The sequence below is a fragment of the Dasypus novemcinctus genome, chromosome 28 (assembly GCF_030445035.2).
Source record: "Dasypus novemcinctus isolate mDasNov1 chromosome 28, mDasNov1.1.hap2, whole genome shotgun sequence".
NCBI lineage: Eukaryota > Metazoa > Chordata > Mammalia > Cingulata > Dasypodidae > Dasypus > Dasypus novemcinctus.
In genome coordinates this window covers 39,305,251-39,321,885 of record NC_080700.1, presented here as the reverse complement: position 1 = coordinate 39,321,885, position 16,635 = coordinate 39,305,251, and the positions used below count along the sequence as shown (strand labels likewise).

General features: G+C 33.6%; 1 protein-coding gene across 1 annotated transcript in view; it reads right to left on the bottom strand.

Moving 5' to 3' along the window:
* SCAF8 (SR-related CTD associated factor 8) overlaps positions 1 to 16,635 on the bottom strand; it is a 182,075-nt gene that overhangs the window by 114,728 nt on the left and 50,712 nt on the right. The window contains exons 5-9 of the mRNA XM_058289735.2: positions 11,589 to 11,750; positions 7,636 to 7,789; positions 6,642 to 6,772; positions 1,865 to 2,041; positions 696 to 775 (exon numbers count right to left, since the gene is read on the bottom strand). Coding sequence (XP_058145718.1) covers positions 696 to 775; positions 1,865 to 2,041; positions 6,642 to 6,772; positions 7,636 to 7,789; positions 11,589 to 11,750 — 704 coding nt within the window. The remainder of the gene's footprint in view (positions 1 to 695; positions 776 to 1,864; positions 2,042 to 6,641; positions 6,773 to 7,635; positions 7,790 to 11,588; positions 11,751 to 16,635) is intronic.

The window sequence follows — 16,635 nt, the reverse complement described above, 5'->3', positions numbered from 1 at the left end:
AATAATAGCTTCTAATTTTGTCAACTATAATCTTTTTATCAAGATATCGTACCCCAATATCTAAAACTAAGAACGTCTGTTTGAAACAAGAGTCCCAGAGGCCTTCCCCCATCCAGTCTCCTCTCTCTCTCTTCCTTATCACCCCCACCCCCAGTCCTCTCGTGTAGTCTATAGAACCTGGGGCTCTACAGAATTGATTTTTGTTTTTAAATCACCACTCTAAAAACCCCACACAATCCATTTCTATAAATAAACAAATACCCCTACAACCTCAATCCCCACTTCTGATTAGTACAGTGTGCTCCCAGATATACTTCCTGGAAGTGGCCCTTGGTACTAACAGCAAGCTTTTTTCCTAGTCTTTCAAACGTTCTTATAATTGAGTTATGTAAATTAAAAGCCTGATAGAGATACAGTAAATATCACAACTAAGTTCATCAACACTTAGTTTTCCCACAGGGACCTGTGATACATCCCAACTATTGGTAAAGATTTAAGGAAGAGTCAAAATAATAGAAAAGGCAAGGAGAGAGCAACTCTCACTTCTTCCTGTGAAGTCAGTTGTCAGCAGCCTGAAATAATGACTTATAATTTATTCAAACGAAACTTAGCAATTCAGGTAGCAAAGTCCCACCCAGTGCTTACAAAAATGACAGAAAAAAATTAAAGATTATAAAGAAAAACAAAATTCTTACAGTTGAGGAGCTGGAATTTCCTTCTTCGGGTCTTCACTATGCTCAGAATCTTCTCCAAAATCAAACCTATCCATCAACTTCTAAGGAGAAAAAAATAAGATCGCAAATTAAAAAAAAGCTCTTCGCACAATGTAAATTACAAATACGATTCTGAATGTCAATGAAGTCCCGTTAATTTATTTTTATCATTTGTAAATGCTTTATATCATTTTATATTATACTATAATAAATCATTTTATTTCAGTGGATCTTTACTTTTTTTTAAAGCACTCTGGCATTTATTACCTTATCTAACACAACAAATCATGATATAAGTAGGATTAACACTAATACTCTAACTTACAAAAAAAAAAGACAATAGATTAAAATAAAATAACCTCATGGTCTGTCCATGGTAATACAGTTTGTTAAAAAACATCTGGGACTATAATCCATGGATTATAGTACAAATCTCTTCTTTGAATCTATACTATCTTCTGAATACTTAATCTAAAGTCTTTTTATGTGGTCTAGCTATCTAGAGTCAGGCTAACTTACAAATTAGACTTGGAAGCTGCTGGTCAAAAGTCAAAATAATCCAGTAAGACAATGTTTATTTTCTTATGAAAATAAGAGTAGCAGAAATAAGAAAATATAAATAACACTTTCAAAAAATATTACAGCATTACCATAATTAAACAAGGTTACTTAGGCCATCATGCAATAAATTATACAAAAATTAAATACCAATAATCTTTATAGCCAGGCCTCAATTTATCATAATACTAGAGTGTACAGCAGCAACTTGTAGAGAAGTTTTTCTTTAAACTTTTATATGTTGAGCAATTCTGACAAGTTAAAATTATAGAACACCATAATCAATGTATTTATAACATCCATAAAAGAAATTATAAAGTTCAGGAAATAATCATTTGCCTAATTGGAGAATATGCAATTTGGCTGAGCATTTCCTTAGTCCAAATAAAATATTTTAAATGCGTCAAGCGGAATTATAAAATATTTCACTTCTTTCAGAAGTTTGAACCTTTTCCCAAAATTTAGAATTTTATATAATAGGTGGGTATTACAACAGTTCTACGGTAAATGTGATTAATAGAGTAAGAATTCACATAAGAGTATATATAAAATTAATACTTCATATAAAACAGAGTTGATAGCTTAATTTCTACCTTGTTAAAAGAGACTCCCTGTTCTAGAGGAGTAAGGGTGTTAGCTGCTGCAGCTGCAGCAGTAAGTTGTGCCGTGAGAGCCTGCAACTGCACAACAAGACCAGCATCCAGGGCCTGCAGAATGGAAGGCTGGGGCTTCTGCTGTTGTAACTGTAAAGTTTGTATTAACTGCTGAAGCTGGAAGGGGCGAAAAATAGTACAAAACAGGCGTCAGGTTTTATCCATTAAGAATGCCCGTCCAAACTTTTAGTCAATAATATTAATCTATATCTATATATATATATATTCAAATATATCAATAATATATACTTAGGCGAGGGAAAAAAAAGCATACTAACTAAAAACAAGGTAATTACAAAAACAAAAACAAAAACGAAAAACAAAACAAACCAAAAAAAAAAAAAAAGAGAAAAAAACAAAACTTTGTGCCATATAGAACACAATCCTTGATAGGTTTGTCTTGCTTTTGGAAAGTCAGAGAACTTTAACAAAATAAAGTAGTCATATCAGGACAAACAGATAAAGAACTCATCACAGGTTGAGATTTTTTCCACTGAACTTCTAAATTCTTCTTCAATTAACTCCTTTATCTCTGCAAACAACAACAAAGCAACTTTTGCTATCCTCTGATAAAGCAATTCCTGAAACTGGAGAAGCAATTAAGAAATCTGTATTAAAAGACCTTTTTAGCGCAGAGTCTGAGACTAAAGAAATTAGTTATTAAAGATGAATGATGTCAACAAGAGCTGAAAGCAACCCCTGTTCCTACACTTCTCCAACCCTCTCCAAAAAGATAGAACAGTATGATCTTGAAGATATTCCATAGATAAATACACCCTACATACATCTCAGAAGGAAATGTTAATGTCATAATCCAGATCTAAACTTACCTAGTTAAATCTGAAAATCATTTTAAAATTAGAAAGAAATAAAAATAGCAAGGCTATTGCTAATTGAGACATCTGTACTCTTTAAATTCAACTTATATTGGTATAAGGCACAGATACCATGCAAGGTGACCATAAATGAAATAATTTTAGGCATACCCTATAAGAGCAAGTTAGGAGACAAACTGGAATCATTTGACTACTGAGTAAACATCTACAGAACTACTCATGTGATAGCTAAGAACACAAAAACATATGATGATTAAGTTACTGCACTCAGGAAGCTTCAGAACTATTAAGACCAACAAATACAAAAACATATGAATCCTCTAAATCATGACTAAAAAAAAGAAAATAAAGAGAAAATGCCATTATTTCTCCTTCCCACCTTTTAACTGTTCCTTTTGATATTCCCACTTTTCCCAATAGCAAGCACTGTTTTTCTTTCAGTCACCCAGATTCAACTGACTCTTCTCTCAACTCTGATTTTATATCCTATCAATTACAATTTCATACCGACTCTCTTTCTTCTGGAAAATTCCTCCTCTACCAAAAGTATTTTAAAAGGCATCTTTTAAAACATGAATTTTCTTTATGTAATCTTTTCACATCATTAGCACAAAATAAAATAATTCTATAATGTCATCTAGTATCCAGGTCATTTTCTTAGTTTCCCATCTGTCCCAAAAATGTACAATGGAGTCAAAGACTACAGTGTTTTTCTGTTTTGTTTTTTGACTGTAAAATCAGATTTTACATTTTTAAAAGTCTAGAATGTCCCCTTTTTTGATATTCTTTTTAAAGAGTCCACAACCCTACTACTTTACCCGCCCTTCCAATATCATCATTACCAAAAGAAAGAAATTCCCTAGAAATCTCTAGAATTCTCTCCTCCTCCAAGCCATTCTCCTCTGCTACCAGATTTCTCTTCCTAAAGTACTATTCAGATTATGTGACTCCAACACAGAAATCTCTGACAATTCCCCACTGCTTAGCAAATGAATCTTTTATTCCTCAACCCAGCATTTACTGCCTTCTAAACTCAGATCCCATATATAGTTTTACCATTTCAACTTTGGCCCTGTAACTTGCTTGCAAAAGCCATTTTATCCTCAGCTATAAATTATCTTTTGTAGACCCAATATTGTTATGCCTCTGATGGCCATTCAAAGCACAAAAAATACACTGAACTTCTACCACTACCTAGACATTAGCTAAGAGATATATCAGTGAACAAAAAGAAACAAGTCTTTACCCTCGTACAGTTTAAATGTACTTGTATAGCTACTACGAAGAAATAGATAAAATAAATAAATTTTATGATATAATAGAAGGTAGAAGGTGTTAAGAAAGGATTAAGGCAGGAAAGAATGAAAGGGAATATAGGAGATGATGGGTAGAGTTTACCTTTTAAAATAGTATAATCACTGAAAGCCTTATTGAGGTGACATTTTAAACAAAGACTTACAGGCAGTTAAAACTATGAATATGTGGAGATAGGGGGGGTTTTAGAGTAGCAAACAACAAGCATAAAGTTTCCAAAGCAGGACAGTAAGGAAGTTCCGAAGTAAGGAACAGCAAAAGGGCTAGTGTGGCTGGGGTGGGACAAGCCAGAGGGAAGAGGAGGTAATGATGTAAAGCAGATGACAATAAAAAAGGGGGAGCAACATAAGCAAGTAAAGTACTTATCACTAATTTAGATAAATCTATGAGTCAGTGATCAAAAAAAAAATGTTGGCAAGTGAGCAGCATGTCAAACAGAACATTCAGGACCTTGTGGAGTGATTCTGACACCTGGGCTTTTACTTTGAGTAGGATTGGAGCCACTGGTGGTTACTGAGCAGGGGTCACATTATCTCTTACTTTTTAAAAGAGTAATTTTGCCTCAACTGCTGAGAACAGGCTGTAATGGAACAAAGGTGGGTCCAATTAAGCAGCTAATTCAACAAAGGTGAGAAATGATGAAATGACATGACTTTAGGAACTAGTGAATGGAGGTGGTAAGAAGTGGTTGGATTCAGGATATTTTCTGAAGGTAGAAGAACTGCTAACAGGTTGGATATGAAGAGTGAAAGAGCATTCAAAGATGATGCTACGGTTTAGTGTCCGAACAACTGCAAACATAGCATTTTCCATAAACTGAGATGAAGAGGGAGCAGATTTTGTTTGAAAGAATGGAATTCACCTTTCACACTCAGAAGTTTCTGTCTGCATAGTCCATTCTTAGCATCTTTTTTATTTATCCTTAAAAAAACAAATTTATGGTGATCTGCATAATAAAACTTTCTTTCCCTGACCCAATTGTTCACACCAAATTCATGATCTGCAATTCTGAATTTCCAAAGCCCTTTATACATTCCAGTTTTTATTTGATTATTAGACTTTAGGATCCCAGTGTCAATGAAATTCATGCTTTACCTTGTATACCCTAGGACAAAGGACAGTGCCTCAAATACTGCAGAACCCAATAAATTTAAGTTGAAAGCTGAATGAATAAAAAACAAGAATGAAGTGATACATGCCACTGTAATTCAAAGAATGAGCACTTTCTTTAAAAAGTTCAATTTGATTTGAATAGTGAAGGGTGAGACATAAGACAAGCAGAGAAGGAGATGATCATGTAAAAGAAGAGCAACACAAATACCCTGATTTCATTCTATATATAATATGCGGCTCCTGAATTGTTTTTAAGCAAAAATTTAAGATGTGTAAAACCAGTTTTAAAGATTAATCTTGCAATGGAATAAAATAATGGATCAAAAAACAATATGATCTAAGACAAGCAAAATATAGCCCTAATAAAGAATACATATGTAAAACAAAGTCAATATCATACTGCGAAATAAAGGAGGCATTTTTTTTTAGTCTAAGATAAGAATGAGTGCCGCTGTAACTTTTGTTAAAACCTTTTCTGGAATGTACAGCAAGTACAATAAAACAAGGAAAAATATATAGGTTAAAGTAATTAAATTGAGGATAGAAAATTATCATTAGTTGCAGATAATATGCTTTAATTGGAGAACAAATGAAAGTCAATTGAAAACTAAGCGAAATTAGATTGGACAAATGAAATCTATTCAAATGAATCCATAAGAATGAATCTATGAAAAGTGAAGCACTGATATTAAAAAAAGCTAGAAAGCTTAACAGATAAAAAATTTGAATAAAAATATACTTTAAGTACAATACAGTAATTCATACTCATAATATTCTAACAATATTGACTTTTCCCACCCCTCAAATTAACTCATAACACTACTCTCCTTTATTTTGTCCCAGCCACAGCAGGCTTCTTTCAATTCCTAAAACATACCAGCTTCTTCCTACCTCCGGGACCTCTCTAAATGAAATTCTCTGCTTCCCAATCCTCATACTCTGCCACGGCGAGTTCCACTTCATCAGGTATCAATTCATATGCTACTTCCTCAAAGATGCCTTCTCTTCTGGATCCCTTCTCCCAAACTTAGCCCCTCTACAGAACCACCCTGTTTAAATCATCTGTCACTATCTGAAACAACTTAAGCAACTTATTTTATTATTTACTTGTTTACTGTTTGCCTCCCTAAAATGGGAGGAAGTCTTCTCCAAGACAGGAGACCTTGCGTCGCTACTGGGGTAAAAACAGCACCTAACCACATCTGGCACAAATTCTGCGCTAAATCAGTATTTTGTTGTAGATTGCATTTTTTATAAAACAATCAATGCCATGAAAGTGTTCATAACACATTATTAAATGAAAAAAGCAAGTTACAGAGCACTTTACACAGTATGATTCCATTTTTCTAAAAAGCCAAAAAACCACATACTCTCTAGGTGGTACATTATCAAACAACACGTTATGAAAATAATGAATTAAAAAGCATCCTCGACATAACAGAAAAGCTGCTTACCTGCTGGCCTTGAGGACTCTGTAAGATCTGAGCCACAGCAGCAAGTGTATCTGTGTTTGTTATCTGAGATGCCCATGGATCAGGTAAACCTGGGACAACAGTGGCTGGAGTAACAGGTGTCACAGGAGTTCCTTATAAAAGACAACCCCCCCCCCCCAAAGATATTTAAGTAAATAAGGCCTAAAAAACTCAAGGAATTTACTGTATCATTAAATAAAATATATACAAATTTATGTTTTAATTTTATTGTCTATTTTGATAAACCATTAAAATACTTTACAAAATTTGATAGGTTTAAAAACAAAACAAACACCAGAAGGATCTATCTGTACTCCTTCCTTGATTAACAAGCTACTACTCTAAAGAAGTCCACAACACTAAGTAGTCATTAAAAATCTTGCCAAAGGAAATTGATGTCATGAGGAAATACTCAAAATTATAATGTCCAATTTTTAAAAAATGACAACAGAATATTTTAAAAATTGAACATGTTAAAATACTGTCAAATGCAATTCTGAATTTTAATCATAAAAATGGTTTTTAAAAAAAGTCATTTAAAAACCTCAACCAAACATTTTTTTCAGACTATTACTAAAACATTCTTGGCATCATTAAATAATTTTTTCAGGGTTTCTTATACATATTATGTTCCTCTAGTATGCTAAGAACTATTAGCTGATTTGCATGCTAGTTTAAGAGATTACAGATAGCCTAAATCAGGGAAAAGTTGTCACATCCCATTTTCTAAATTCATTACATTTATGTTTCTGGGGATTAAAAAAAAAAGAGACACAAATTTCTAAATTTTAGAAAGAATCACACCCAAACATAATTTCTAGTTTTATTTTTCCCTTCAAATGACATTTCCTTTCAATGACCTAACGTCAGACAAATCCTCTGCACTGTCAAATTGCTATTTTGTACAGGAATAATCACCTGAAAAGAACCATGAGTAGACTACTTCGCAAGCCACTCTCTACACAAAGCAGCATACCTGGGGTGTTGCTCATCGCAGCAGTGGTACTGGCCAAAACCGGTGTGACCACTGGAGGAGGGATCCCTGCTGCCATATCCAGAAGAGGCTGAATGATCTCGCTCTTAAACACATTGTTTTTCTGCCATAAGTTTAATACTCTGACTATTTTACTCTAGATGAAAAAAGAAAAATTACATAATTCTGATTTTTGACTTTCAAAAGTCTTTGCGGTCATTTCATTCAGGTACTGGATGGGAAGGATGAACTGAAATACTTCTATAGTACTGTCCACCTCCAAAATTCTGTTTCTATAATCTTGCACTTCCTAATTTTAGATGAACTGTAAAGGAATGCTAATTTTGACAGACACACAAGGTCAATGAAAGCAACATTTAGCTTAAGCCTGGGAGGACAAGAAGGTTTCATCTCCCGTGTCAACTCTAATGAGCTACTTGGGAACATGCCTGTAGAACTGCTGAGGATTCTGAAGGGTAAGTTTTCTCAGCACTAAACTTTTGACCGATTTTAACTTTGGCACATACATTTTTAACTCGGAACAAATAAGTAACTTGAGGATAAAGTCCTTATCTCAGGTGACATTAAAAAAATTTCATTTTAAAAATGATCTAAGGACAGGGGAGGAAGTTTCCTCATATAATATAATTTAAATTACCTCCTTGCTAAACACCTTGCCATAAATATTAATCACCTTTTGACACGTTAGACGAGAGATGGACAGACTCCTGTATAGTAACATAATCTGAAGTATACACATCTGCTGTCTCCATTTTCTTCATTTTCCCCCTTACTACTACTTTCCCTTTGGTCAATGGCACACTGACATTACTGGATCTGGCTCAGCTCAACACGATGCTCTAAAGCAAAGGTTCGGTATTATCTAGTTTCTTACCATAACACGCATCCTTTATTATTCTGAAAAGCAAAAACAAAACAGAACCAAAAAGAAACCTTACTTGGTACTGACAAAGACTTGCTGTCTGTGAACCAGCTCAGTCATTTTCTCTTTCTGATAGGCCCAAAGACTGCAGCATCATATTTAATTTTCTCTAGCCTATGAAGAGTCTCAACATTTCTTCTTCACCATTTCATACCAAGTGTGTGTTTGTTTTTAATCTCAATCCCTTTCTGGATAACTTGGTATTCTGAGCGCTCAGCAGTATTTTTGGTAAGGTTCAATTCAAGTCAGTCATGTAATATCTATGCAGCTGCTATAAAATTCATGAAATATCCGTTGTCTAAATAACCTTTGGTTAACCTTGGTCTTAGGCGAACTGTATCAATAAATTTTATAAAAACCTGTTTCCCATTTAAAAAGTGAAACTGTATACCAGAAAGAAGGCTTCTCAAACCCTTTTCTCAAACTCTATCAAATTATGTTGAGGCTGTCTACTACTTTAAATGTTTTAATCACACCCAAATTCAGAGCCTCTAGGGACAAAGGTAAGTCTTATCTATTAAACAGTTCTTACAACAATATAAAACACTGCTCTTATATTTAACTACATATATCCTAATTTGCTCCAAAAGAGATTTCATATGAAATTCTATTGTTTCTTCTGTTAGACTCTTTGTATTGTAAACTTGAAAAGACTGGATACCACTGACTTTGATTTCTTTGGTAATTCTGAGATCTTATAACATAATAGCAACACTTAGGAAACACTTGATAATTGGTAATATTCCTATTTAAATGTCTCCCTTGATTGTATCAAGGTCTGATAGAGCTTGAAAGCATCAGACTCATAGGCAGAAAACATGCCCAACAAAAAAGATGTCTCAAGAAATTCCATTATATTCTGTTAGAACATAAGTAGATGAGTTTTTAACACTTTGTTTCCTAAAATAGAAACATTTCACCAAGACTGTACACACTTAAGTCACAGTAAAAGTATCTAAAACAGATATGGTCACTGATAAAACGAGAGTGACTATATAATAACTCTTCTTGATAGTGAACAATTTAATTAAAAGCTGTTTGGTATATAACTGCTCTATAAGCAAGAACTAAGTACTAATTATTGCCTAATGCAATGCCACTTACTCCATTAGAGGGAAAAAAATCAAATGACGGAATGAGCTAATGAAAATCAAAGGATTAAAGAAAAAATACTTTCATTTGAAATTTAGTTTCTAAGGCTAAAACTAACTATAATAAGTAAACCAAGAATAGAATAAGAATCTAGAATATAGGTTACCAGGGGGTGGGGTGGGGATAGGGAATGGGAAGTTAAGGACTAAAATGTACAGGGTTCCCAGTGGAAATGTTTTGGTAATGGACGGTGGTGATGGTGTAGCACAACAATGTGACTGCAATTAACAGCACTGTATATATGGTAACAATAAAAAAGTTACCCATGTAACAACACTACAAAGTGAACTCTAAATCACGAGCTTTAATTAATAAAACAATTATAAAAATGTGTTCTCATCAGTTTTAACAAATGCTCCACACCAACGCAAGGTATTGGTGGTAGGATGGTATACACGAATCTTCTATTTTATGCATGATTTTGTACACCCACACTTCTCTAATAAAGAATTTTTAAAAAGCATTTAACAGTAAATTAATTTTTCAAGAGTAAAGATCTGATTCATCTTTAAATTTTTCAAAGTATAATGACATATGTCTAAACTCTTTCTGTACTACATTAACATGCAAACCTCTGTATTTCAAATGAAGCATATGAAAGTTACCCAGAAAAATGCTTCATACTTTCTGATTTAACAATTTCCTGTTTCTAAAATTTGGCACACATCAACTTTCCTGCTATGGTGAAAAAAAAAAAATCCCCAATACCATAACCCCTATCATAAATGAGATGCATTTTTAGTATTTAAGTCTACAAATTAAGGCCATGTTCATTGTAACCGACAGGAACCTAAGTCCGAACTAGTAAAATTTCTTAAAGTTTTAAAGTTACTTTAAAAATGTTCACATGAAATTCCAATTTAGTAAGTTGTTTTAGGTGGTACCGACTTTAAGAATCAATTAAGACAGGTCATTTAAAATAAGAAGCATTTTTTTTTTCTGGCCTGCCTAGAATGATCAAATTACCAAAGCTAATTTTTTAAACTTTATTTCAAAAAGCATTCCAGGTATAGTTCACAAAGAATGATGCTATAATAAATTTTTCTCCATATCTATCAATTATCACGAGACATTTTTTTTTCTGATTCATGACTACTTATAACATGTATTAAAAATAAAAATAACCTAATCTTGTTACACTTGAGTGAAGTGAAAATATTTGTGAGACTTTCAGGTCTGGTAGTTCTTCCTTAAAGTCACCCCTAGTTTTCATCTATTATTACCTCTTTCTACTTAATCAAAATTGCAATTAACTCTGTCAGAAAAGAACAACTAAATTTCCAAGACAGCATCTGAAATAAGTAAATATTTTAGGGCATAGATGAGGAGGGCGATGTGGTTCAAGTAATTCCTTTTTATTCTCCTACAGTTCAAAGCTTTCTTTTTTACTTGGTAATTATAAAACATTTATGCATTATATCTAACAGACCTAATAGTGTGGTTTTACCACTAATAAACAAAACTCTACCATAACAGAATCATGGTAAGCTGCTATTATTTTCTATTGTTTTGCAAATACTTTTTTCATAAACACTGAAAAGGTAAGTATCAGTTTTAATCAAGTAAACACAATTCTGAATTAGTTGTATGTGTGATATATAAACTTCCAGTGTAATTCTAAAAGCTTAAGCTGCTTTAACATCAATTGTTTCAGTAAATTAAAGAGCAGCAACTACATCTTTGCACTCTGTTTAAGATGATTCTAAGAACAAAAGGAACATGGACAGTGTAATAGCTAGTCAAGTTTGTAATAACTAAGAGTAAACGATTAACGATTTAAAGTCATATACTAATATAATCTAAGGACTCTAATCAAGATCAAGAGGGTAATGTACCCCCTTAAAAGAACATAAGAGCATACCTTGTCATCCCCAGGGCAACGATATAAATTCTGGAAAGTGCTAATGATGTTATTACTAAATCTTGGTGCAAACACATCCTTTTCTTGACCAAACTGATGTCGGGATTGTCGTACAATCGAGTCAATAACATAAAGTCCAGGGACCTTGTATTCAGGTTTACACTGATGAAAAAAAAAAGAGTGGAAAGAGAAGGAAACGGAAAGGTAAAATTGTTGATGCACAAAACCCATCATAAAAACCTATACAAATACAAAAAAAAAAAATCTGTTCACATTTTTGGAAATGACTATTTAGACTTTAATTATACTATACCATTTGTCTTCAGGAATGGCATTTAAAATTCTACTCTATGCAATTGCCTGTCCCCTAAATCCCAAAGTAGTACTGAAAAACGCATATATGACAAAGAAAATCATAAATAACGAACATTTATAATTTTTAAAAATGTTTAATGATTTTTAAATGTACATAAGGGTTATAATAAGCAAATTCAGTAAAGAAGGGCCCTGGAAAAAGCATTGTCAATGTGCATTAGACTTCATCTGGAACACATTAACAAAATGGTTTTTGTACTAATAAAATAAATACTAAATGGCAAATTATGACATTTTAAATATATTGAGGCCAAAGTTTCAAAACTTTTCTCAAATACCATATCTGTAGAAGTGTTAAGATACCTATTACAAATCTCATGCCTGATGAATTAATTGCCTGGTGAAAATCCCATCAATTGGTTGTGGCACTATGCACTTTATTACAATAATTTAATTCTCTCAAACTGATTTTAGTTACATCATGTAACTAAAGCTCAGAGATATTAAGTATCTGCCCTAAGATCACAGAAAGTTTGAGTTCAGAAAAAATTAAGGCCTCTTTCAAGTTCACCTACTATACCATATCACTAACCAAAGCTATACTTTCCTATATAAGAAAATTAACCAATTTCCAAAAAGCAATGAAATTAAAATTATCTTTTTGCCTTTAAAATTAGCAAAGATTTGTAAAAATTATAGTCCCATGTACAAAATCCCAGGTTCAATCCCCAGTGCCACCTTAAAAAAAAAAATCCAACTTAAGGAAAACTTTCCTTAGGAAATTCTTTAGGAAAAGCTATTTCAAAATACTAATCAAGAGTCCTTTAAAAAATGTTATTCTTTCCCCACATAATCCCCTTTCTGGAAATCTATCCTATAAAAAGGATCCAGTGGATCAATATTTCTCAACCTTACTTATTACCAAATTTGAGGAACATAAAAATCTCCTTTCTTTCTTGCCACAGGCTTCTCTAGCCTACATAGTTAAATGCGCACAGTGAAGAATCCTTTTACCTACTCATCCCTACACTCTGTTTCCATATCCAGAAGAATAAGAAAACTTGATCCCGAAGCATATTAAAATGGATTTGTGGCTGCAAAGCAGGTTCTATTTTGTAGTTGTTGTCTAATTAGGTAAATATTTCACCAAGTAATTTCTTGGAAACCACAAATAGCACTAAATCAAACTTGCATCCAAAAAAACTTCCCTTGAAAACCTGGCTAATACTGCAGATAAGTGAGAGAAGGATCCTCAGATCCCCTCAGCAGAGACCTTTAGAAGTTTCTAAATGGGATTTTCAACCAAGACAATAATGAGTAATTTCATTCTGCAAAAAGACTAGAGGATATTTGATTTGTCCCTACAGATCATTTTAAGGAAACTTAACCGTAAGGTCTTTATCAAGTCAAGAAAATGAAGAAACCTTTAGCATCAATTCACAAGGATCTATGACAAAATTCTGGTTGCCAAGTGCTTTACATATTTCATAAAAGGGCAATAATGTTGGTGTTTGTAACAGTCTCAAAAATAAATGCTCTGTTTTTGAAAAATAGTTATTTTTTGAAAACCTGAAATAGTTAATGTTTTCCCTTATGTTTGGGGAAAAAAACACAAAAAACCTCAAGCATATTTGTCCTTCAGTTCATATATTTGGTCAAGGTTATTTTCTTCTAACGAACATACATTCAAAACATTTTCCAGCCAGCCAGTGTTTAAAGAACACTTTTTAAACTTAAATGAAGACCAGGGAAAGACCAAGCTCTACTTTGTTAAATATATATATATATTCCCAGTGCCTCAAACATAAATAGGGCCTCAATATTCATATATTAACTAACTCACTGGCATTTTAATTTTCCCAAAGACAGAAAAACAAACGATGCATAGTGTTTTATTTTATATAAATAAGTCATATGTTAAGGGTAAAGCTGAACAGGACTTATAAGTTACTAGGAAGAGCTTTAAAAATTAATACTGAGTGCTAATGCAGTTTTTTTTTTAAAGCTAATATGCCCTTTCCTTTGACTTATTTAAAAAAAAAACCTCTGATAACAAACTCAGTATTACAGAAGAATTATGAGTGCAAACTACAATCATTTTGCCTTCTGGCCTACTGTGAAGATTCCCAAGCTTCAAAAACGTATTAGCGGTTTATGTTTGTCTGTTCTGTGTTTATTATTATCATTATGGCAATAATGAAAATGCTCTAATAATAACCAAAGTGATGAATGCACAACTATGTGATTATACCAAATACCACTGACTGTACACTTCGGATGAATTATATGCTTTATTAATATGTACCAATAAAACTGATTTGTTCCAAAAAATATACCAGCAGTTTAAATGGTAATCTCCAAGGCCTAAGGAAAAACATTTTTTCTTCCACTGTTATCTTTAGATATATGTTAACATGCTGTGGAATACAAGTTCCTTCATTACCAGGTTAGCCATTTTTGCTACATAAAATGGCCAACAACAAAAACTATAACATAATCTTTTTTTTTTTTAAAAGATTTATTTATCTCCCCCACCACCACCCCTTTGTCTGCACTTGCTGTGTGCTCTCTGTATCTGCTCATCTTCTCTTTCAGAAGGCACTGTGAACCGAAACTGGGACCTCCCATGTGGGAGAGAGGCACTGAATCTCTGAGCTCCCTCTGCTCCCTGCTTTGCTGTGTGTCTCATTGTGTTTCCTCTTTTGTGTCTCTTGTTTTGTCAGCTCACTGCTGTCTTGCTCATCTTCTCTAGGAATTACCAGGAACCAAACCCAGGACCTCCATGTGGTAGGCAGGAGTGCAATCACTTGAGCCACATCTGCTTCCCCATATATAATCTTTTAAATAACTTAACACTTGGTAAGCCTAAGTTGCCCCTAGTCACTTTTGACAGAATAGAGACCAAGAAATGGGTGGAAATGTTTTTATTTTTCCAATTTCCTCTCCAAGTTCTATCGATACTGAAAAACACAAGAATTCCTAAACTTTCCAATGGGATTTTTTACTGTATGAGTAAAAATACATTATCATATTAGATTTCCAACAGATACAGTTAAAAACAGTACTGTCCTGAAATAAAAGCCTAGCAAATTCCCATTTCTTGTTCTGCAGAGAAATAACCACTTCTGGAAGGTAAGGAACAAATATTGAAAATGTATCTCTAAATCTATTTGCATGATTGTGATTCCAATGTCATTCAAGTTATGATCTGAATGCTATCATTAGTCAGGGTTTGTTGAAAAGAACTCCCGAGGTGAGTTAGACCACACACTTCACAATAAACAAGCAGCAAACTTTACGTACTGGTTCTTTTATTAGCTTTTGTGCTGTCCCTTTCAGCTACTATAAATTGATACTAATTCACAGAAAACAAAGCTAGCTATCAGAATGGTTAAAACAGGAACATGTGGCTTTACTGTAAGCAAACCACTAAGTGATGTTGACCATGGCCTATAAACAAAGGACTGTCCCAGGATACAGTCAGACCTGACACTATACCTGTAATTTTTCTTTTCCTTGTACAATGAAAAACTTGGCCCAAGAGTTGCCATCATCTAGTAGTTCCAGCAACAAAACCCTGAGATTCTACCTAACAGATTTAGGCAGAACTCCTAAATCATGAGGTAGATTAGGTAGAAGCTAGAATACAAAATAAGCTTTTTCTTGGCTCAAAGATATGTCTTTGTGCTACAATGTAAAAATACAGGGGAATTTTACACTTAACCTTAAAAGAAAAATACTTAAGATGCACAAAAGGAACAACACTTATACCTATCAACTATCAAATGTGATAAAACTCATCAATATTAGCACCTGCTCTAAAGGCTTTCTCATTGACTTCTAGCCATTCCTATTGCGATTTTGTTGCTATTGCTTTCTGCAAATTATTCTAGGACTCTTCCCACTTTAGCCCAAACAAATAAATATGATAATTTAAGTAGGCGTTTTCTAATTATCCACCTTACTAGGAATTCTAATATTCACACAATATATGCCCCATCTCTGTTCCTGCTTAAACAATATTGCTCAAGGATGCATACTACAACATGAATGAATGTTGAAAACAATTTGCTAAGTGAAAGATGCCAGACACAAAAGGACAAATATTGTCTTTTCCACTTATAATAAATACCTAAAATAGGTAAACTCATAGACAGAAAGTAGATCAGAAGTTACCAGGGAATAGGGGAGGAAGAATAAAGGCTTACTGCTTAATAGGTACAGTTTCTGTTTTGGGTTAAGAAAAAGTTTTAGTAATGGTAGGACACCATTGCAAAAGTAATTAATGCCACTGAACTTAAAAACGGTTAAACTGGCAAATTTTTTGATATATACATATGTGATCACAATTTTAAAAACATACTCTACCAATTTTTTTTTTGAGGTACCAGGGGTGGGGAATGAATCCAGGGCACCTCATATGGAGGAAGCAGTGCTCAACCATTGAGCCACATACAGGCTCCCCTAGGTTGGCTTTTTTGTTTGCTTGTAGTTTGTTTTTGATCAGGAAGAACCAGAAACTGAAACCATGACCACCCACTTGGGAAGGAGGCGCTCAGCCGCTTGAGCCACATCTGCTCCCCCATTGCTGCTTTTTATCATTGCAGGAGCCTTGCTTAAGAAGCACACTTCATAGGGTCCACGGCCTCCTGGAAGCCTGGGTATGGAACCCTCTACGGGTCAGGAAGCTGAATTAACTATGCAAGTGTATCTCTGTATTATGACAGATACT